The sequence below is a fragment of the Meleagris gallopavo genome, chromosome 2 (assembly GCF_000146605.3).
Source record: "Meleagris gallopavo isolate NT-WF06-2002-E0010 breed Aviagen turkey brand Nicholas breeding stock chromosome 2, Turkey_5.1, whole genome shotgun sequence".
NCBI lineage: Eukaryota > Metazoa > Chordata > Aves > Galliformes > Phasianidae > Meleagris > Meleagris gallopavo.
This window is the reverse complement of record NC_015012.2, coordinates 74959851-74980773: the sequence shown is the minus strand read 5'-3', so window position 1 is coordinate 74980773 and position 20923 is coordinate 74959851. Positions and strand designations below refer to the sequence as shown.

General features: G+C 42.1%; 1 protein-coding gene across 1 annotated transcript in view; it reads right to left on the bottom strand.

The window, feature by feature from the left end:
• Positions 1-9498: 9498 nt before the first annotated feature.
• Positions 9499-20923, bottom strand: part of RNGTT (RNA guanylyltransferase and 5'-phosphatase) — a 179758-nt gene continuing 168333 nt past the window's right edge. The window contains 2 exon segments of the mRNA XM_010707638.2: positions 9499-12257; positions 12721-12844. Coding sequence (XP_010705940.1) covers positions 12094-12257; positions 12721-12844 — 288 coding nt within the window. The 3' untranslated portion in view covers positions 9499-12093.

Below are 20923 nucleotides of genomic sequence, written 5' to 3'. Positions count from 1 at the left end.
TCTTGTTAGAGATCACTTTGAAAGAAAAATCAGCTGTTAAGATGATTAAGATACAGTTCATGTACCGTAAAACCTTCTGATGTCTATTTCCATCTAGCTTTGAAATTGAGACTGCTACACAGAGGCAACCAAGCATCCTGGCTTAACCTCTTATACAAACAAAAAAGCAGAACAGTGAGAAATGCAGCAAAGCCAAGGCTTTGCAATAGGGCTTGGGGACATCAAAACAGCCTCTTCCCACACCCAGTCCTCGTGCAAGAGAACAGGGAGGGAGGAAGTCATTTGTTCAGGTCTTTACTCAGTTTAGGACTTACTCCTATCAGCTTCTGACAGCTTCTTCAGATATTATACAATTTGACCCACTTCACAGCTGTGACTTATTACCAGTTCTGTTTACTGGCATAGAGTGCCAAGCAAATTCCTCCACACCCAGAGATCAGCTTCCTTCAGTCAGCAAGAGCCCAGGCTACCAACTCCGTTCTCTTGAGAGAAAGAATCTTTTCTTCTGTTATTAGTTTTTAGAAGGAGATGGGAATGCTATCTGAATGATTAGCTGTCCAATTAATTCAGAGAATGGAATATAAATAGGATTCACTTGCAAAATGAGGGTAGAACATGGTGCCTGAAGTATGCAGAAAAGGGGTTTAGTTTTGCTCTGTTTTTAAAAAGTGACAAAATCATGCCAGTGAAATGTATAACCCAAATATCACAGAACTTCACAACTCCATGAAGTTGTCAAAAATATTAAATTATACAGTATGCTCAGATGTGGCTGAGAAATTACCCAAAGATTTGTTTAAGAAACATCAAAGCAGATGAATTCAATCACATTTCGCCCGGGCCAGTATTCCCTTTCATTTTCAGCAACTGCAGGGAATTAACAGCAGTATTGGCAAACATTTATTCAGATAAGTCGCTCTGCAGCACTCCTAGTTACAGCATGAAGACTTACTGGATCCCAGCTTATACATTAGCCTGTCTGCCCAGCAGCATTTGCAAACAGATATATGGGCTGAGACAGGTACACCAGCAGAAATGCTAGCTGTCCTACCATGTGGACATCATGAAGCTGAAATCCTGTTCATCCAGAGAAAAGGACGATGAAGCAAAGTGAGACCAGCTCTTCTTCATGTCTGGGATGGCTCTCTCATGTATCACACCCAGATCTTTCCTGAATGATCTTCCTTTCAACAGGAACCTTGATAGCCACCTTGCTGGTGACAGCCTCAGAATCGTAGAATCATTAAGGTTGAAAAAACACTAAGATTATCTAGTCCTACCATCACCACCATATCACTGAATTGTGTCATCACCCAGTGCTAACATTTACTCTTTTCTTGAACACCTCCAGGGATGGTGACTCCACCAACTTCCCTGGTCAGCCTGTGCCAGCACCTCACCACTCTTTCAAAGAAATTTTTCCTAATACCAACCTGAACCTCCCCTGATGCAACTTGAGGCCATCACCTCAATCTAACCTGTCACCTAATCTATCACTGTTACCTCAGAGAAGAGCCAACACATACCTTGCCACAACCTCCTTTCAGGTCACTGCAGAGAGCAATAAGGTCTCCCCTGAGCGTTCTCTTTCCAGACTGAACAACCTCAGCCGCTCTCCATAAGACTTGTGCTCCAGACCCTTCACAGCTTCACTGCCCTGCTCTGGACTCACTTTGGGGTCTCAATATTTTTCTGTATTAGCCTTACCTCAGGCCATCAAAGCCCTGGTCCAAAATATGGCAAGAGAAGGTCTCGCCATCACTTCACTGTTTTGGATTGTCCACGATGTCTGGAGCAACTATGTTTCCTCAGTACCACACAGAACAGACACAGGCAGTCTGATGAGCCACCAGGATGCTGGAATTCCTATTTAGGGACCAGCAGACATGTAAATGAACCAGGCATCCCAGATTTGAAGTGAGCCTGGATTCCTGTTTGACAAAGCACAGCATTTTAAATATAAGGCTGAGAATGGAGACATTTTTAGTAAGACCGCTTTCAAAATATGCCAGGCTCTGCGTTTTTATGTCCTTCTGCCTTTGTGACCTTGGGAAAATGCAGGGAAAGGTTCTGGTTTGTCACAGAGGGGGATCTTGTGCTGTGTCACAGGAGCAGAGCTGTGCAGAGAAGGGCTGTAGGTTTTGCCATCTTGGTGGCCTTAGGAGCACTGCTTACAACAGCTCCTCTGGCCTTGTATCCCCACCTGAAAAACAGGACAAGAACTTCACTGCCTCACAGGATCACAACCCACTGCCCAGGGCCGTGAGTGGCTTTGTAGCCCTATGATGAGAGGCACTCCAGAAGCATGTAATTTTCTTTTAGGCGTTATTGCTGACGAATGCATTGGTGGCACCAATTAAAGTTTTCAAAAGGATCACTGAGCTGCTGCGTATTCACGAGTTCACACAGACCCCATCTCTCAGCTGGGATGTGTGCACGTACAGACAGCCCATGCTGCACTGTGAGCTTCGGCCCTGCCCCAGCACGACCGCCACTCCCTTCTGGTAGGAGGTAATTGTGGTCTCCTGGATGATGATTTGTTGATTAGTTAATGGCTGTCACTGAGCACGCCGTACATTAGCTGTCCCATTTTAATGAGGAACAGAACTCCTTAATATGCCTCTTCTGCCATTTTTTCATTTTTAATACGCAATTAAAAAGTGACAAATGCACTCCTCATTGGGAGTGTTGGGCGAGACAGTCTCTGGAGGTCTCTTCCAGCCTCACCTACCATGTGATTATGTGCAAATATCTCAGAGTCCATAAAAGGCTTCAGGGGGCTTGTTACAACCTGCACACAGGCAGCCATCACCGTGACCAGGAGCACAAACCTCCTATCTCACACAGCAGCAGAAGGGCCTCGCTGCATTTGTTGCAGGACGTGAATGCTTGTGCTCACTGGGTGCTGCTTCAGAGATGCTTGTTTCATGTAACTCGTTACAATTTCACCCCAAAAGCAGGTAGAAAACACCACTACAGACTGGTTGCATTTCAGCAAGTTCCCATTCTTTTCGAGCCATACTGGCACACTGGTTCAAAACAGCCTAGATGACATCCCATAGCCCAGTGGAACATGTGCAGCCCTGCACTGTAAGCCACCCTTGCTGGGGTCATGGCACCCATCCACTGCCTGAATGTCAGAACAGTTCTTTCCACTCAGTGCTTGCAGGCAGGTTGCAAGGGCCTGATATCAGCTTCTGTAATACACAACAGGAGTGCTTTGGATGTGAATTGATTTCCGTTGCACTTAGGACCTGTCCAGGAATTTGAAAACAAGAGTCTTAACACTTCTAGCATCTGTACTCAGGTAATTTACATGGAATATCACTAGCCATTTTGAAGGAGCACCTACTGAACCTGAAAAAATATGGCTTATTTAAAGCGCAGGAAAGGTTTTCTGGATTCTACCTATGCAAAGGTAGTTGACTGTTACCACCAAAGAAAAGTCAGTGCTTGTGAGTAAGCTTGACATTGCATTGCCATTCTCTGCCTGCATCCACTAACCATCACTCACCCTGCAGATGCCTGGCCAACAAGCAGTTAGCAAACAGTCCTCACAAAGGACATGGATTTTTGCAGGAAAAACTGTTCCATGACCACTTACTGGGAATGTGAAGATTAAGTTCCAGTTTTTTTCAAGTAAGGGAAACTGGAAACTGGTGCTTCTAATACATGACTTTATCCGTAGAGCCCACTTCGTGGTGAATTTTGCCCTGAGCAGGATGTGTTCCTGGGAGCAGATCTATAGACGCACCAGTCAGTGATCCCATGTTTCCACTGTGACCAGCAGCAGGCACAACAAACATCCTGCAATTGCACACTGGCTGGTACTTTCAGGTAGAATGAGGTGGCTGTGAACACACCCATTGCTGTAACTGTACTGAAGACATCATCAGTTCACGTCCTCGGGGTTGTGGACCATCCTAAAGCCAATTACTTTCTGTAAAGGCAGGCAAAGCCCAGGTGGCTTCGAACCTCTCCAGAAAGCAGCTGTGCTCAAAGTGATGGTGAGAATCTGAGCTTATCAAAAGGCAGACGGGCCTTTCAGCAGGACAGCCATCGTGCTGATCTACTTGTCTCTGTTCAGCAGACTGGGAAGGCACAGCCAAGGAGCATCATAGGAGGGGATGATCCTTCTGGCTGTCAGTCCCTTGACTAAAGGCAGACGTAATGCACTGGAGAGGGGGTGAAGGACGAGCTCACTCGGGGCAGGAAGCCCTGCTGCTCTGGGAGGGAGGAATCCATAGTAAGAAATGACTTTTCGATAAACGAGCATTATTGCGAGACATTCTGTAGTTGCAATACCTCGAGGATAGATTTACATTTGCATATCACATGCTAACCAGTCCCTTGTGCATCATTTAAACTCTCTGTGCACAGGCACTGCTCTGTCGGTTTCCATCACCCAGCTGCCTGGGCAGGAATTGTTCCGTTCTGCCTCTCAAAGCTGTGTGTGAAAGCAGAAACATTCTGTGCTCACAACTGGCTTTAGGGAACGGGTAATTTTCTCAAATCTCCATGAACTCAGAAAATATTTTGCCAGTCAATTTAACAGGAGCTGCTACATAGCACAGCCAGTCTTGCATTTTACATTAGTAAGAGTTGTTCTTTTTTCCTCTTTGCAGCTATCATTAGTAAATGTTTCAGGCTTTTGATATCCATTGCACAGTCCTCAGCAAAGACATGGGTATACACGCCAAACTTTTTTGTCCATGAATGAAATGAGGATGTTGCAGGCTGCTGTTCTCATTCCATTTCTTTGAGTCTCATCATCACTCCCTGTTCCTTAGCAGTTCCAGGCCAGCACGGCCAAGTATTAATGTGTTTGTCTGTAATTTTCTGTAATGCATCAGGAAGCCTCAGTGGCACAGCCAGGTGCAAAAAGGAGAGTGGTTATTATACCCAGATACATAAAGCTTTAGTGCTGTGCACTGTGCTGTAACAGAGGGTTTGTGGCTCACACCTACAAACTTGTAGCTAACAATGACCCTCCATGACAATGACATAGGTTTCCTTCAGACCCATGTGCATGCACGTGTGTTATGATGGACTGGTTGGTGGCCTACTCCCACTGGTCAGAAAGACACGGTGCTCAGCTGGCATGGGAAGGGCCATGTCCAGGTCCACCTTGAGTTTAGTACCATCTCTAGCACTGTGAAACTGGAAACCTGTCAGAAGGGACACGAAGAGCTTGTGTGCAGCCACAGCATGGCATGGAAGGCTCTGCAGCCCTTCTCTGTACTCCACACTGGGGACAGTGGTGTGGGGAATGCAGGGGAGGACCTGTACAGCCAGTGGTACAAGGCCAGCCACAGGAAGGGAGGCTTCAGGGCACTTCTCATTTTGCTACTAGTGCTGGAGGGAGATGGGCTGGAGAAGAACTTCCCTTCAGATGTCAAAAGATTTGCTCCAAACACTCGAGGAAAGGAAGATGAAACATCAGCCTTCCCTGTAGGCACTTCTGGATCAGTTATCACTGTGGTACTGGAATCTAAGGAGGGTATGTTTTTCTGCACAACATTTATAAGAGAAGGCAAATGGGCAGCCACCAACTAAACTGGCACTAGCTGCTCGTAGTTCCAGGGACACAACACAGAGCTTTGCGGAAGCAGAAATGGTGAAAAGTGCAATTCCAAACACAACAGCTTCAAACTCCAGCATCTGGCTGCCACAGGTTATTTGTACATGGGTCACTCACTTACAGGTCAGTATTACCTGGCAGCAGAATTATCATTGATTTAACGCTCAACAGTAACATAATAAATTTTTTAAGGAACAAACTGTCATGGCAGGTGAAAGTAAATTATGCCATAAATCCTTTCAGAAATGCGAGTTTTCCACTTCCTGATAGAGAAAAGGGAATTTTTTTTTTGCTCTGTAGTGCTTTCCTGGCACTTATGGTCTCAGACCACCATATTGTCAAATCAGAATTCTTCCTTAGAAAGATCTTGCATAATATTGTCTGCAAACTGACCCAGAGGAGAAGGTTGTAAGTACTAAAATACCCAATAAACAGCACCAGCTGCCAAACAAGCTGATGGGGAATTCAAACTAAGATTATTTTTCTATTCTTATTTTAACTCATAAGGCATCAGGTGTGCACTGGAGGGAGGCACATCTCTGCTTCCCTGTGCCTGTCATGCCATTCACACTGTCCCTGTGTCCCTCACTACTGGGGCTCCCAGCAGACATGCTGCTCTCATCACCCATGTGCACACTGGCAAAACCTGTGTATTCCTCTTGGCAGGGTATGAGGTGTGAGGAAAGTGGTATGCACTGACCTCAAAAGATGCCCTGTTTGGAGTCCTATTTGCCCTATGCATGGGTTGTTTGTACATCACTGATTTGCCTAAAGGGCTCAGAGGTGCCCCCATGGCCCTATGACACGATGCAGGGACATGACTCGCTGCAACTCATCGCTCTCTGACCCCCACAAAACTCTGAGTGTGCAAGATTGTCCCAGTTTCCAGAGCTGAGGAGTTACCACCAGGAGAGAGAAACAGTTTACCCTCTGCTCTGCTGTTAGGACCTTTGGTTCTCCCTCTTTGCTATCAGCTACCTCGAGAGGCAGCTGCTCTGAGACTCCTGGCGAGGAAGGGCCTTCCTCCCTGACCCTATTGTCTCAGTCTAAGAAGCCACCTCTTAATGTCGCTGAGGCCTGCTCTCCCCTGGTCTTCTGATGAGCATTCTCCATTCTGAGAGCCACCTCACGGGCATAGAATCACAGATAGCCAAGTTGGAATGGACCTGCAAGGATCATTCATCTTACCTCTTCCCTTCCTTGGCAGCATACAAGATGTCACAGCTCCGGTTGCCTTCTGAGCCTCCCTTCCATCACACCCCACTTGCAGCCATGCATGGCTGCCCATCAAAGTCTGTGTTCTTCTTCTCTGAGTTTTTTCCTATTGAACAATGCTACCTTTTTTGAAAGGATTTTTTTTTTTAATTTGGATTAAAATTTCCCCTCTTGTGATAATCAAATTAGTTGAGAAACTCTTTGAAGTACATCTTGATAATAACAAAATTCTGTTCCTTTAGTGTTACACACAGCATTTATACAGACCCATTTAATACGATAACCTTATCGCCTCCTCAGCATTACAGAAAATCCTGAGCATAAGAGTTAATCAAAATTTAATTTTCTCCAAGTATGATAGTTGAATGCTCCTGAACCCAAATTGTGTGCATTCTGCTAGTCAAACAGACACAAAGATACTGAGGGAGGAGAGAGGGGAGGGAGAAAGGGGCATGAACAGTATTTCTCATTAAATAAATTCCTATCATGGGAGTCAACTTGACTGCAATTTGATTTCTTTTTTTGTTACTTTTACTCCAGTGTTTTCCAAATGAAGTGCAAATGGTTTGCACTTACATTTTATTTTTTGCCACAGCGGAACACGAGATTATTCTCCTCCAAGAGTCCATTGAGCATCTTGAGCACCCCTCTGGACCCATGGATGCACCACCGCCATCGGAATTTTCTCACTTGTGTTCATTACAGCATGCTCAAGTACTCTCCGACTGCTGCCTATGGATTGAAATAAACCAGATTAACATGAGCCTGACTAGGGGAAAACAGTATTGTAAATATCTCAAGCAACCTCCAGCCTCCGTTGCATTCAGCTTGTTGAGGTGGCCAGTGGGATCTCACCAGGGAAAGCAGAAAGAATGCCAGCCTCAGTTCCCACTGCTCACATTAACTCATCAATCCAGAAGTCAGTGCATGGAGTATGACCTACCTTTGTACATGAAACAGGGAGGCCAGGGTCATGAGGGATGGAAGGAAGAGTCCTCACTCCTATTATAGATACTGTCCCAGCTGGTAGACGTGACTTTGATTTCCTTGTGCAAGCAGGACTGGAAGCACTGTGCTATCCCTCAAACGTTTCATCTGCAAGGCTGGCATGGTGTGAAGATGAGCACGCAGGGGCCAAGCACAGCAATGCTCTCGTGGAATGTGGATGTGGTCTCATGGCCTCACATACGGCAACAGGCCAACTTGAAAAGCAGGCAGTGGGCACAACAGGGGATCGTGTGCTTGAAGGGCAACCTCTATGAGTGGACGACAGAAATTTGACACTGGAAACAATATGAGTAAATCTAAACTCCACTGGGTTTGTGATTCATGGACTACAAGGAGCCTCCAAACAAGGCTCACAGGGCACACCCTGTGACACAGACACAGACGGGCAGAAGCAATCTGCCCATTGCAGGCATTTCAGCCAAACAGTCTCATGCAAGTTAACAGAATTTCTGGGATTAAGGATTTGACTAAAGACGTCCCAAGGAACACAATGACATCTATGGAAATTAAGTAGCTCTTCACCAAATAGTTCAATACTCTTATAAATTATAAATTTGATTGAACACTGCAGTAATTTTGATGACTCAAAATTTATTCTCAATAAAATTTTTAATTCTGTGCTCAGAAAATCCTAATAGCACAGTGGAGTAATGTGAAAAGGATACACAGTATATCGATTCAAAAAAGAATTGATGGGGGAGGCTCTGCAGAGTCACCAGACATTGCAGGAGGCACAAATTGAACTTCTGCTCTCATTCTCTCTCCACTGCCTGCAGATGAATCCTAGGAGATGAACATGCTGTGCCAAAGCAATTGTAAATACTCCTGGGTCATGAGATACAATTATGCATTACACATTATGCAAATACAAGTCACACCTCATAGGCAGAAAACTGATGAGTTGCTGCACTGATGAGTGGGGATGCTGAAGGACTGCTCGTATGAACAAGTAAGCGAATACAAACCACACAGTGCGACATGCTGGCCAGGCATGGCAACCTGTCTCCTTAATGCAAACAGAGAGAAGCACTGAACAGGGACTGAAGCAGTTATAGTATTCTTCAGGTGCGTTCAAATGTCAGATGCAGTTTGGGATTCACACTCCAACACCAGAGAACCAGAAATGGTTGAGAGGTACCACAGGAAGTGTACAAGTAACACATCCATTAGAAGAGCAGCATATCAGTAGTGGAGGCAGAACCTTAATTAAAAGGCAAGTTCAAACACCAAGATGGCATTTTTAGTTCCTGAAAGAAGAATGCTGAATCAGAAACCAGCCCTCTTACAATCCAGGTCCAGGAGCTGTCCAACCAGGTGAGCTACAAGCTTCTAGGCCAGGCTGGTGACAAACAACAGGGAAGACTGATCCTGCTGCCTCTTGCACAACTTCTCATCCAGTTGCATTCTTAACACTGACTTGGTGAAGCTACATAATGTTAGCTTGTCATAAAGTATGTACTTCATGCATCTTCTGGTTTTCTTCTGGTTCCAGCAGCAGGAAGAGCAAATGGCATAGCAGATTGTGGCCACCATTGGCTTGAGAGGCTCCTACCTAAGAGAAGGGCCACTGAGCTCTGAAAAACGTGAAGAACTGTCTTGGAGGACTGAAGAGTAATAACAGCACAGTATTTTGGTGCTTGAACCGGTACTAAGACAGCACAAGGCATTAAAAGTAAACACATCCTTAGCACAAGTATTTTAAACCATTGACTTTATTAAAATACTTAATACAGTTTGTAGAGGAATGTACTTACATTTTTTGGAAACTTCACTGAAACCAAGTTTTAATTATATATTTAACAAATGACGAAACAGTGGATGGAAACATGCTGTACACCAAAGAATAGACAAGTTAAGTTTTTTAAAAAAATTATTATTATTTTCCTGGAACAGACTCTTCTTTGCTTCAGTCTTGAATTTCTAGTAGCAGTCAAAGGAAGTCTGCACTTCTCATAGCATGAAACCCAACTGATCCAAGTGAAATTCCATTTGTTTTCATCAGGTTCTTCATTCAACCCTTGCTCAGTAGATTCCTCTTCCCAAAAAGCAAAGCAAATTGACCTCTCTAAAATGCTACAGGTCGTAGTGCAAGGATAGTTCTATAATCGAATATGAATGTGGAGCTCTGAACTTCCTCATCACTGCTTTTTCAAAATAACCATTTCAAGAGGAGTGCAAAAAAAGACACAGTCCAAACACAAGGGCCACAGCACATTCACGAGCTTGGCGGAATGCACACGGAGGAGAGCTGCAGCTTGATTCCTGCAGGTCTAACGTAAAAGGAAAACCAGAAGATAGGTCTTGTCGAAATACAAGAAGTCAATGCTGGGAAGGAGAAAGAAGGAGACAGCTTGGACAAACCTTAAAAGAATGAAATGCAATAACTCATTTAAAAGGCTGCAATCATCTTATAAGTTAGAATTGCCATAGAACCATGAAGATTGGTGACAAAAAATTTGTTACGACAATCTTAATGATGAGTTTAATGGAGGGGGAAATCTTTTTACTACATGAAGAAATATTTAACTGCGTTTCAATGCAAGATGCGCAGAGGATGCATAGGTTTTCACATCAACTTCATAAGGCTCTTCTTAGGAGATAATTTTGCAACCTTGCATAGGTGATATTGTATCTTTTCTACAGACAATATGCAGAAACTATGTACAGAGCTTTGATGAACACATTTTTCCCCTCTAGTTTTACCACAGTAAAAAAAGTAGTTTATGCATCTCCTTCGGTTTTCTGAGACACGTGTAGAATATCCCAGAAAGAGATGCTAGGAATGCCATCTGAGCGATGCCATGTGCATTTACACAGCGGATTGAAACAGTGAGAGAAGCCACCATAAAGCACAGTCCTCAAGTTTCCCTATGGAAAAAAATAAACTGCAGGAGTTAATTTTGCTTCCAAAGATTAAAACCCACTGAATGTATTTTAGCTGTAACAAAGCAGTAGTCTTTACAGATCAGGCTGCTGGATGAATGGATGACTTGTCCTGACACGCTCACTGAACTACAGAAACAACCAATCAGATCCCTGTTTGTTAAATTCACAGTAAACTTTAAAATCTGCGATCATTTGGTTTCAGCTCAGACCAGCTCCTCCATGAGACAACTAGAACGCAGCTTCTCACAATCAGTGTTATGGATAGCTGCCAGGAGAGCCACTGGCTACCGATAATACGGCTCCTTCATGCCGTATGAAGGGAAGTCAGCCAGCGGCTTCACACAGTGTTACAGGACAGCCAACCCCATCCACACCATGCAGGGTTCATTTCTGCCCTGCAACCATCCCAGACAGTATACTTGCCCTAAGGCATGGGTCTCTCACATGGAACTGCCTTCTCCTTCATGAAGGGGCTGTCTGGCGTTTCTTTCGCCATAGCGCGTCTGGATCTGAGACATCATTATTAGCACTGATTATTACTCTTGCATGTCACAGCAAAATGTACTTTTTAGTAATATTTACAATGGTATTACTGTGGAGAACTAAGCCCTGTACTAGAAATGGTCTTGGAACAGAGACCTTAATACTAAAGCTTTAATGATTTCCTTATCTACAGAGGAACTTCAAGGCGAAGCTAAAGTCAGCCCACTATACATTTGGTGTGTTAGGTTCAAACAGCAAAAAAAAACCAAAAAAACCCAAAAAACAACAAAACACTCAAAACACTTCTTTTCAAAAGGATGCTATTTACAAGAGGGATTCACCTCTTTCATATTTCAACAACAAAAACCCATCTAATTTTAAAATTAGTGGATTGTAGCCTAAGAAGGCTTAGTTGTCAGCCAACACAGCGCAGAAACAACATTGCTGTTTGCTGTTAAACACAAGTCTCAGAAATGCAGGGAAACTATGATAAATTATACTACGGGTGACAAACCGCAACCAGTTGAATAATGATAATTATTAAGAAAAAAGCAACACTTTTTCTTTTTTTAAACACAGCTTCTAAAAAGTACAGCATTCCAGTATTTTCACAGTTCCAGGTTGCTGACATTATAAATTAAAGGTGAAAAGATATCCATATATAAACAAGACAGCTTTCCCTTGATTCCACTGTACTGTTCTTGTCTATACCTTTGGAAATTTCATCTTCAAATATCAGAAGGTAAGGTTGAACTTCTCAGTTACGAAACAATGTCCATTCATGATGTGGAATTTGGAAAAACAAAACCAAAGAAATCACACCTAGATATTTACAGCAATTCAGGTGTTTCTTTTCCCAGCCCTCGCACTTGCACTTCACCTTCTGCAGCAGCGTAAATGCCACCCACTGTGCCCGAGGCCTATGTGATGGTGCGGGGCCTTTTGGGTGGCGGGGGTGGCATCAGTTCAGTGTCGGGGTCGAGGTGGTGCTTCCGCGTCTGTCCCTGAGAAGCTGCCATACACCTGTCAATGAACTCAAACAGTATCTCCTTTGTGACGGGGTTCTGGATGCTATTGCATACAGCTGGGAACAAAGAACACGTTGTGAATTTACTAAACTGATTTGTCACAGTATTCATTGCACTTCAATATTTTGAACCCCTCTGTTCAAAATAAACAACAGAATTTGGCTTGAGTAGTCAGCCACATAAACACCGACTTGCACAAGCCTGCTCTGTCAGGAGTCAGGCTGTGCCCCAGACAGCAAAGCACTGCTGTCACAGTGGGCATCCATCCTTTTTTAAACAAAAACGGGCATGTGTATGTGTCTGTGTACATGTGCATATTGCTGCTGGATAGGGTCAAGAAAGCCAAGCCCCAGCTTGAACTAAACTTGGCACTGGATGACAAGAAGAACAAGAAAGGCTTCTATGGGTACCTGAAACAGAAAAGGAAAGTCCAGGACACCTTTCCTCCTTAAACTAGAACAGAATTAAGAAATCAAAATTTGAGCCTGAGAATGTTTTGAAGTGTATTATTCCACTCACCCATGGCAGTGCTGTAGGCATTTGGAAAGCTTTTGTCTATTCTCTGTCTCATGAAGACCCAGCTGTTGTTCTCAAACTTGCACTCTATGATTTTGTTGTCATACTGTTTCAGTTCTTTTGTCACCTGTTTAAAAAAACAAAACAAACAAACAAAAAAAAACCCACAATAAAACAACAGTTGAGGATAAACATGTATTTCACTTCTGTCCTTTATTTTTTAGTAACATGCCTCCATCTTACACAGAAAAACTGTAGACTCCACCTCTGTTACACATAGACTCGGCTACTCAACATTTTAAAAACACTCTTCAAATCTGCTGTCAATATACAGCGATTATATTATAATAAAACATCAGCAGCTCTAACAGAGGCAAAAAAAGTCAGTTCTGGCCCAAATGCAAATAGGTTTCTATGGGAATAAACTGCTTCCAGTGAAAGCACTACTGCCAGCTGAAGTGCACAACATGTATTATCCATGTTTTGTCAGTCTTCTTCATTGAACATCTCAAAGCCAAATGTCAGATTTCAATACGAGGAAAAGCTTGTGGAAAATCATTCTACTCTTAACTTTACTAAGGATTTTTCTTTTATCTTCATTTGTATTTAAAAATTAAAATCTTAATTCCAAAATACTGCACGACTTCAAATCATATAGGCTCTGACTATCTTTCAGGCCTCATTGCATTGATTCTTAGAATTGGCAGTAATCAACACTCTGAGCTCTTTGTCTTTCTATTTAGCAATGCTGTGTGATCTGGAAATGTAGTTTACATGCGCTGGCCTTCCTATTTGTTTTGACTACTTCATCCTATGCATTCTAATCTATGACACAATGCAAAAAATTTCAAGTAACCATGGTAACTAGAGAACCTTATCTAATGCTTTAACAACTTTACCCATATATTTCACTTTGTTCCAAAGAGCCTCTTCATAAGTATAGAGCTGTATTCAACTGCTAGCTGCACTTAGTTTGCTGGAGTTTACCAATTGAAAGCTATAGGGAGTAACACAACACTTTGGATTCTGCATCTCCACTTAAGTGCAGTGGTTATTTCAATTCATTAGCATAGTTCCTCACCTCTGTGGTCTACTTGCAGTGACATGGGGATTTACTACTGTCGAGGATGCAGGTTTGAAAAAGGCTGTAATTGTCTGCAGGCAGCTTAATAGCACATGCAGTAGAACAGTCCATGAACCTATTTTCCATTAATTTTCAGATAAAGGCAATTAATTAATGAAAGGTCCTTTGCATGGACTGAGTCCTCCTACACTGCACAGTACAGGTCTTGTCCTTAATTTGATAAGCAGAACCATAACATTTTGCTTGGCATTTACTCTGAGTATTTCTGTTCAGTCCTGGACAGAAAGCTCTGGGATTTTACTTGTCAAGTAAAAATCACACAAAAGACAATTTTGTTAAACCTGCTTACAGCTGAGGCCTTTTACATTATAGGATTTGCAGAGCTAGGTTTTCAAATCATGCATTATTAGTTTCTTCATTCCATCACCTGTAAAGAGCTTTCTTCTAAAACCATTTATTCCTTAAGTGAAACTTGCTGATGATCACCTGGATAAAGTTACCCAATGATCCAGACTGCCAGTCTTTGTAGCACTCTCTGCACAGCACCTTAGTTCTTCACACCCATAGTGAAAAGTCATGTGCAGTCCAGACATTTGACTGATACACGCTCACAGGACATACTCCTGTTCCATATTCAGGAAAACACACCATTCTTTTCTAGCACACTCTGTATATATACACTTGGCTGCATGGTAACTTGGGAAGGTATATTACTTTGAAAATAGCTGCCCAGTGGCAACGGGGACAGTGGGGGGTATGGCCATGCAACTGATTTTCTGCCAAAGCAGGAAAATGTTAGAAGGATCACCTGTCAGGGAGAGAAATACGCAAAACTGCAGGCAATGACTTCAACTAAATAACAATCTCTTTGACTTTCTCATGGTTTATCATACTTCTAGTGTTTGGATGCTTAGAATAGCAATAAATTAGATGGCAGCTCTATTTTACTGTAGCAATTAAGCAGTATTATTAACTATCTAGATATTTGCTTGGTCATTCATTAGCGATCTAGAAGACAGATCTTTCTACAAAATATGAACACCTGCCAAAGCACTGACTTGAATATGGTGATCATAGTCTTTAACAATTGCAAGCTGTAGTCATTATTTTACAAAGAAAGAAATACAGCACATATTGATCCCTGTATTTTAAGCATTCTCAGTCTTGTAGAAGTACATCTAAGTTACATTTCAGCAAACTCCAGACATTTGATCAAGACTGCAAGTATTCTGAGCATAGCACATTTTTCAGCATTAAAAATACTTTTCTACTAAATTCAACTATTGTATCTTAGTAGACTCCTACATATTACTTTTTATGCACTGGACTAAATAAGCGCACAATGATCCTTGTATCTAAAATTCACACTCTACATCTACTATCATCTAGATGCTACTTTCTGGTATTTTAGCTTTAAAATGGAACTGTCTTGAATTTCCTTCTCTTTGGGAATTCTGAGCTGTTCAGAACGGTGTCTTCTCAGTTCTTCCTTTGCGTAGGCTCAGCTCTTTTTCCCCATAAGTAATACAGCCTGTAGGAGCAACTAAATAATGCACAATCATTTCTCTTCCTGGAAGGCACTTCCTCCAGCTTCACAGAAACGGGAGAAGCATCTCAGGAAGGATGGCAGTTCTTAGTCAAAATTCTCATCCTCATCAGCAGTGATACTCTTGGTGCCACGCCCATGCTTCTGCCATATTGTCGATAAAATGCACTTGAATAAGCATCCAGTGATTTCAGGATGGAAATTTCAAGACAGAAACCATAAGGGCTCTGTGGAGTCTCCCTAAAATACTTATTTCCCTAACCTGTTTTCAGACAGCCAGTCAGAATCAGAACCTCAGAAGACCAATGTAGGATATGAGGCTGACGAAGTCGAGGTGCATCAGGACAGTATTTCTGGTCAGGGCCACAAATGTATCATGGAAGGGACAGTCACTAGCTTAAACATGGATTGCCTTCCTCCCCAGAGGAGCAGAATACTTGCTGCTCCTGCTTGCATTTACTCTGGTTAGCTGGAACCAGCCTGCTTGCCCAACAGAAATTACTTGCCAAAAATACAGATTAGCTTCCTCTTGGATGGTGATTCACTACCCCTCTGCTAGATTTTCTGAAAATCTAGCAGTGAATCTAGCCTAACAGCTCTGCAAGTTAGGCTAGATACAACACAGACCATCCTTCAGCTATCTGCCACTCCCTGCCAAGAAAGGTTTCCCACCGCCACCATCATTTCCACTGTTTGAGTATGAAAAATTTTGTTTTTTCCCCCTAGTCTCCCTCCATTCCCTATTTTCAGAAAAAAATCAAAATATATTTAAAAAGTGAAATGTCTAACATATTAAATCACCTCGCTGAGCAGACTAACGAAACCATTTTGAGATGAATCACAGCACCATTTTTATATGCAGCCACATTTTATATTAACTTAGGGCAAGATGTGAAAAAAAACAATATATCCAGCTGAAAAAGAGGAAAAAATCATTTACAGTGAAAATAGCTAACTCTAGTCCTGTAAAAATGGCAGCATTTGTTACGATGTTACCAATTCCTGTGCATCTCCACACGGCACTTGTTGATCAGATTGAGCCATAATTTAACCTGCTGAGCCAGTCTTTTAATTAACACGTGTGCATTTTCTTTTAAAACTGCACTCATACATCTGCTTCTATTTAACATCTTTATTAACAATCCTGATGAGGGATTGAGTGCACTCTCAGTAAGTTTGCAGAGGATACCAAGCTGGGAGGGAGTGTTGATCTGCTTGAGGGGGGAAAGGCACTACAGAGGGACCTGGACAGACTGGATCGATGGGCCAAGGTTAACTGTATGAGCTCCAACAGGGCCAAGCACCCGGTCCTGCCTTTTGTTCTCAACAACCCCAGGCAACCCTCCAGGGGAGGAGTGGCTGGAAAGCTGCCTGACGGAAAAGGACCTTGATGTACTGATGGACTGTCAGCTGAATATGAGCCAGCAGTGTGCCCAGGTGGTCAAGAAGGCCAATGGCATCCTGGCCTGTATCAGGAATGATGTGGTGAGCAGGACTAGGGAAATAAAATAATCCTGTCCCTGTACTTGGCACTGATGAGGGCTCACCTCGAGTACTGTGCTCGTTTTGGGCACCTCAGTACAGAAAGGACACTGGAGCAGATCCAAAGAAGGGCAACAAGGCTTGTGAAGGGCTTGGAGAATATGCCTTATGAGGAGAGACTGAAGGAACTGGGGCTGTTTAGTCTGGGCAAAAGGAGGCTGAGGGGAGACCTTACTGCTCTCTTCCAATATCTGGAAGGTGCTAAGCGAGAGCGGGGTTGGTCTCCTCTCACTGGTGACAGGATGAGGGGAAATGGCGTCAAGTTGCACCAGGCTAAGTTTAGGTTGGATATCAGGAAAAACTTCTTTACAGAAAGGAATAGGCTCCCCAGGGAGGTGGTTGAGTCACCATCCTTGGATGTGTTCAGAAACCATTTGGATGTGGTGCTCAGGGACGTGATTTAGCGGAGGGTTGTGGTTAGACTTGATGATCTTTAAGGTCTTTTCCAACCTGAGCAATTCTATGATTCTATGCTCAGTTTCATTATCCTTATTTCCTAAGGAGCATAAATTTCCTGGGCAAGCTGCTACATTACATAACGGTTATCAGTGAGAATTTGAGACAGTTAATATTACAGAAACTGTATTAACAATGGGTAATCTTTATAAATTCATCCACTTTCCTCACATTCGAGTTCTTTGGAAAGAAAAAAAGATCAGTTTCTAGATAAATGGAAACTTGACTGAAAGAAGGCTTGTTTCTATATACATGTTTTTTATGAAGCAATTGAAATGATTTCATCTCAGTAAATTGTCCACTTAAAAGATGTTTGTAAGCAAAATGTGAACATATTCTATTTCCAATCTTTTCTCTCTTTAAATGCCTTTTTGTTGCACTTTCCCCTCTATTACCAAACATTTATAGAAAGAAAATTGTTATTTGATGCACCTATTTCTATTGCTTATTCCACATGCAAAATTATCAGCCTGTTTGTGAGATCCCAGAAGAAAAGATCATAACAGTACAAACAGAAAATGTTAACTTTCACAAGAGAATAAGTGAGAAAAAGCAATTGAAATACTAAGAAATTAAAAAGAACTTTATTTCTAAACAGAAAATTAAATAAGGAATTAGAACATACATAGCAAAACAGATCCTACATGTATTCTATTGAATCTGCTCTTTCTTTCTTTCTGTCTTTCCTTCTTTCTTTCTTTCTTTCTTTCTTTCTTTCTTTCTTTCTTTCTTTCTTTCTTTCTTTCTTTCTTTCTTTCTTCTTTTCTGAAGAGCTACATGTGCAACGGAGGCAATCTTTTTCAATTATGCTCAAATATACCATCTGTCTGTTTCAAAAGAAGTTCAGAGTTGCAAATAAGGTCCAGAGAGTAATTATTCCTCCCTGATAACTAACTTTTCTCCATTAGGATCCATTCTCCGAGCTGAAGCCAACAAACAAGCCAAAGAAGCATATCCCAATGTTGGCTTTATGTACACAAGGGAGAAGCTCCTGGGTTGCTTCCCATCCTGGCTTTCTGCTGCAGGACAACTGGAGACCACCCTTCTCTAAGAAGCCATTCTGCAAATGCTATACCACATTTTTCTAACAACTGTCCAAGAACATGAGATTCACAAGCTTCACTGTCCTGAAGGTATTGGGAGACATCCAGCCAGAGATTACAGCTTAGGAAATAAAACCTTGCTAGCAGAATAGCATGTCTGAAATTCTGACTTCTGCTTTACTCTCAAGAGCTATAACTGCCTGGTGTAGTATTGCAGACATTGTTTCTAAACTTGTCAAGTAATGTGGAATGACCTAGACAACACAATTAACTAGTCCATGGTTCCTGTGACTCCATAGCAGTGGGAGCATCATCTGAAGGCAAGGAAGAAGCAATGACAACACTCAGTGAACAAAAGGAACAATTACATGGTCACTGGATGAAATGAAGACAGGTCACGACACCTTGAAGAAAAAGGATGAGACAGAATGAGAAAGAGAGAGAGAAGCCAACAGTAACAAAATGAAGAGCTTCTGACCCTGTAACTAAAAGCCAAACCCAAAATGAGGCATTTTTGAAAGCTGAAGACTAATGCTTGGACAGCTTGTTCAGATGCTTCTAAAGAACTTTTTTCTCCTTTCGTGTGAAGTTTCTCACGTTCTCCACAGTTAAATTAAGCATTCTCTAAGAATTATAAAAATACCAGAGATGATAACTAAGCTCCTGTTCATACCATTAATGTACACAACAATATTAGCACTGTCAACTGGCAGAAATTCATCAGTTAAGTAAGCCGCCTCATTTTTGTTCATGCCAGAACAGACTTCATAACATAATTTAATATCCATTTCTTAATATGATTCAAGAGATTATTTTATCAAAACCATAGATGCGTCAAAAGTAAAACAACAGCACTGCTAACTCAATTCTTTTGCTAAATTAAAAGGACATACAATCAGTATGTTTAAGTAATATACTACCCAACAAATGGTTATCAGCTTGGGTAAACACAATGCAGTTGATGTATTTATTTAATATTAAAGAAGTCTTCAAAGTGTACCTAGACTGTTTCTTGTGTACAAAGGGAATGGAAATGCTCCAGTTTTGAAATCTCATTCCTGGAAAGGAACATTAAGAAATATAAAAAATTTAATGTTGTTGTTCACACCACGTTAAATCACACCGCCAACATCAAGTGCTGGAAAATCAAGAAATGCACCAAAGAGAAAATTCATTCAAAAATCACAAGAGCGTGGCTTTACTGAGTTGTAGAATTTATTTCTTACTGGCTTCCAATGTCTGGTACTCAGTTTATGATTTACTCCTTTCTCTTAATATGTAAGAGATTATTTGGGAAAATACTGTATGTAATTTCAAACACAGATACCATTATCTGCCACATAAAAACGGGTTGGAGCCTGGGGTTTTCCTGGCAACTGATTGATGGAAACATGAGGAATAAGAAAACTTCCTCTTATTAGAGATATTACAAGCTTAATGATTTCTGTGCCAGCTGGCAATAGATTTCTTAATGCATCCTGGAAGGTCTCCTGTACACCTGACCCTCTAACACCATCTGAATTATCTGTAGGTCACCAATGAGCATTGTTTGGGACTCTCAGAGAAATATGGGTACTACAACAAAGCAGACCTGCCTTGTAGCTGCTAAGACCATGATGTCGGAGTACGTTTGCACAAATGTTTTGCTTCTCAATGATACATACTTCAAGATGTGGACCTTTTTCTATACTTTCCATTTAACTCAATGGGAAAACCTGGTCAGCCATAGCAAACCTATAAGCTGTCTGCAGATTCAGGCACTATAACTCAGGAATCTCTCAGAGCTGCTGACCTTCCTCCACCTAAGTCCTGAGGGAACTTTAAAGCTTTCAGAAACCTATTTTCTTTTAATTATTGCCATGAATGGGAAGCAGTGATCCGAGTGTCCGCAGGTGCTGAAGAGTTAAATGAAATAAAGTAATAAATAGCAGGCTTTCCAGATAAATAGCCAATAGCCCTTGCTCTAGCACCCTCATCAGCAGAGGTTTCTGCATTAAAGAAAAATAGATGTGTCTGTATGCCTTCTGTAGAAACTGAGAAACAGAAGAATTCTGTTCTAAAGACTCATGAACTTGGCATACCTCCACTGTGATGAGTCCATAACTACAGTTATGGAAGTTATTAAAGCAGCAAGTGGAAGTCTGCACTGACAGAAGAGGAAAACCTCTAGGGGACTGGGGAACTGTGGTGAACACCCAGGCAGCGTGAAAGCAGTAGTGGAGCTCTCAAGAAAAACCTCAATGTGAACATACTCCCAGAGGATGCATACTTTCCTTACCTGCTCTACAGCTCATGAATTTGGAGAAAGAAGTAAAAAGAATGCTCCATCACAAGCACTTGGAAGAACTTCATGGAGGCCAGAGACAGCCAGCTTGGATACGGTGTACCAGGAATAATAATAATAAACCATCAACCCATCATCAATGCTGAAACTAGGGGACATTTGCCTAAGTATCTAAGAAAAACAGGCAGTTGCACACAAAGAGGTATAAAATACCCCAGCAAATCACAGAATTGTAGAGCATGTTCACAGAA